The sequence below is a fragment of the Ornithorhynchus anatinus genome, chromosome 2, assembly GCF_004115215.2.
Source record: "Ornithorhynchus anatinus isolate Pmale09 chromosome 2, mOrnAna1.pri.v4, whole genome shotgun sequence".
Lineage (NCBI taxonomy): Eukaryota > Metazoa > Chordata > Mammalia > Monotremata > Ornithorhynchidae > Ornithorhynchus > Ornithorhynchus anatinus.
The window spans coordinates 34,223,723-34,227,062 of NC_041729.1; the positions used below are offsets into that span (position 1 = coordinate 34,223,723).

General features: G+C 54.0%; 1 protein-coding gene across 1 annotated transcript in view; it reads right to left on the reverse strand.

Moving 5' to 3' along the window:
- The window catches only part of GID4 (GID complex subunit 4 homolog), a 29,005-nt gene extending 25,922 nt beyond the window's left edge, over nt 1-3,083 (reverse strand). The window contains 2 exon segments of the mRNA XM_029057965.2: nt 2,840-2,981; nt 2,983-3,083. Of these exon segments, the coding sequence (XP_028913798.1) occupies nt 2,840-2,981; nt 2,983-3,023 (183 nt within the window). The 5' untranslated portion in view covers nt 3,024-3,083.
- Nucleotides 3,084-3,340: the final 257 nt, after the last annotated feature.

Genomic DNA, 3,340 nt, shown 5'->3' on the forward strand with positions numbered 1-3,340 from the left:
CAGTTACCACCCCCCGTTTTGTTGGAAACCATCGAATTGGTGGATATGAAGTAGAGTTAACCAACATTTACCTCAAGAAAATACTCAGAACCTCTAATGATCTTTAAGACCATCACTTATCGTACAAAAGTCAAAGACTAAACGAAAGCTTAGACCACCGTGGGGAAAGCCTCTAAATTAAGTTTGCTACTTCAAACTCGAACCTCATATTCTAAGCAAATTTGGGGAAACGCTCATTACAAATCATCTTCAGCTTTCATGAACACGGTCTTGGGAAATCACATTTTCTCCAAAAGTAACCAAAATGGTAATAAGTAATGGCCCATGTTTATAAAGCAAAAGGTCAAATCATCAAAAAATAGGCAACACCGAGAGGAGTGAACTATGCATCTGGAAGTGAAGCGCATTCTCCTTGTCCTTTGGTGGTGGTGGTGATGGGAGCTGAGTGGAAAAGGGATGCAGAGGAAAGTTATGAGCATTACTTATTCCCAGAGAAAAGGCAGCAAGGGGCAAACTCGTCGTGGGCAGGGAACATGTCTACCAGTTCTGTTACATCGTACTCTCCCAAGCATGTAGGATAGTGCTCTGCACACGGTAAGGGCTTAATAAACACCGGTGACTGAAAAGAGTGAGTCTGCTTTATCCCCGAGAGTTAACAAGTTGAGAAGTTACTCCCACTGCCTTTCCTGGAGAAAGGAGATGTTGGTGTTACTTTCTCCGGGGCAGGAGACAGTCCTTAGCTAAGGGAGAAGAGAAACGGAGAAGAAACAGAAGACCGGAGAAGAAACAGAAGACCCCTTTGCACCGACTAACAAACAGGGCCACTAAACCCACTCCATCACCTTGGCCAATCCAGCCCTTAAAGGACCCTCTGTGGAGGAAGACAAAAAGGGGAAGATTTAAACCCCACACCACTAAGCTACCTATCCGCACTTTATATATTCCAGTGTGTCTCCCTCTCTAGACTGTAAGCTGATTGTGGACGGCAAATGTGACCATTTTTATTGTACTCTCCCAAGTTCTCCCATGGTAAGGGTACAGTGCCCTCCACCCGGTAAGCACTCGCTGAATACCATTATGATACCGGGGCAAGCGGAGGAGCTCGCGAGTGGCAGGGAAGGAAGGGGACACCAGATGGATTCGCCTTGTCCCCTCCTACCTCACCTCGCTTCTCTCTTCCAACCCTGCCTGCACACTTGGCTCCTCTGGTGCTGACCTTTTCGCTCTGCCTCCACCTCGCCTTTCTCACCGCCGACCCCCGGCCCCGGTCCTGCCTCTGGCCCGGAGCACCCTCCCTCCTCATATCCAACAAGACAGTTACTCTCCCCCTCTTCAAAGCCTTACTGAAGGCCCATCTCCTCCAAGAGGCCTTCCCAGACTAAGCCCCCCTTTTCTTCATCTCCCCCTCCCTTCTGTGTTGCCCTGACTTCACTCCCTCTGCTCTTCCATCCCCATATCACTTCTGTCCATATGTCATTTTATTTATCCCTTTGTTCCCCTTGTCATTTTATTTACCCCTTTGCTCTCCCCTCAACCCAAAGCGCTTCTGTACCTACTTCTCATTTTATTTATCCCTTTGCTCTTCCCCCTTCCAACCCAAAGCACTTCTGTACCTACCTCTCATTTTATTCATCCCTTTGCTCTCCCCTCTTCCAACCCAAAGAACTTTGGTACCTACCTCTCATTTTATTCATCCCTTTGCTCTCCCCTCTTCCAACCCAAAGCACTTCCGCACCTATCTCTCATTTTACTCATCCCTTTGCTCTTCCCCCTTCCAACCCAAAGAACTTCCGTACCTACCTCTCATTTTATTTATCCCTTTGCTCTCCCCCTTCCAATCCAAAGCACTTCTGTCCCTACCTCTCATTTTATTTACCCCTTTGCTCTCCCCCTTCCAACCCAAAGCACTCTGTCCCTACCTCTCATTTTATATATCCCTTTGCTCTCCCCTCTTCCAACCCAAAGCACTTCTGTCCCTACCTCTCATTTTATTCATCCCTTTGCTCTTCCCCCAAGCACTTCTGTCCCTATCTGTCATTTTATTTTTCCCTTTGCTCTCCCCCCTTCCAACCCAAAGCACTTCTATACCTACCTCTCATTTTATTCATCCCTTTGCTCTCCCCTTTCCAACCCAAAGCACTTCCACACCTACCTCTCATTTTATTTATCCCTTTGCTCCCCCCCCTTCCAACTCAAAGCACTTCTGTCCCTACCTCTCATTTTATTTGTCCCTTTGCTCTTCCCCCTTCCAACCCAAAGCACTTCTGTCCCTCCCTCTCATTTTATTTATCCCTTTGCTCTCCCCCTTCCAACCCAAAGCACTTCTGTCCCTCCTTCTCATTTTATTCATCCCTTGGCTCTCCCCCTTCCAACCCAAAGAACTTCTGTCCCTACCTCTCATTTTATTTATCCTTTTGCTCTCCCCCCTCCCAACCCAAAGCACTTCTGTCCCTATCTGTCATTTGATTCATCCCTTTGCTCCCCCCCTTCCAACCCAAAGCACTTCTGCACCTACCTCTCATTCGACTGATCCCTTTGCTCTCCCCCGCCCCGACCCTAAAGCACTTCCATCCCTCCCTGCAATTTCACTTATCTGTACTGATGTCCCCCCACCGGCTCCCAGCGGCGAGCTCGCTGCGGCCCGGCAGATGTCACCGGGTGGACTGTCCCGAGCGCTGTGCGCAGAGTGAGGGCTCCATCGAAACGACTCGGAAGGCGACGGGGGAGGGGAGGAGAAGGGGGAGAGGTTGGGCCCGAGAAGCAGGAACTGGAGCAAGGTGGGGGGGGGGGGGTGCAGAGGGAGCCCCTCCCTCCTCTCTGCAGGGGGGGGGGGTCCTACCTGCAGCACCACCTCCACGTCGTACGAGTTGCCCTTGCTCTTCTGGTGGCCGCGGAACTTGGAGCCGCTGTAGAGCAGGCTGGTGGCCACGCCGGGCTGCTGGGTGTTGATGGGGGGCGGCGGGATGAGGGAGGAGGAGGAAGGACCGGCCGGAGGGGGGGGGGCGCTCGGTGCGGACCGGCATCTCGGGGTCCCCCGGAGCCAGGGTGCGGAGGGGAGCGGGCCGGGGGCCGCCGACCCCGCCGCCGCCGCCAGGCAAAGGCCGAGGGGGAAAGGCCGAGGCCGCTCGGAGCCGCTCGGCCGCCGGGCCCAGCGCACACAGGCCTCCCTCCTGGCGGCCCCCGAGGGGCGGGGCGGGCCCGGGCGGCGCCTCCCCTCATTGGCCGGACACCGCCCACGTGACGACGCCGCGCGCCGCCCTCTGGGAGTTGTAGTCCCGCCGCCGGCCTCTGTGACGCCCACGGCCAAGATGGCGGCGGCCGCCTGAGGAGGACCGGCCCG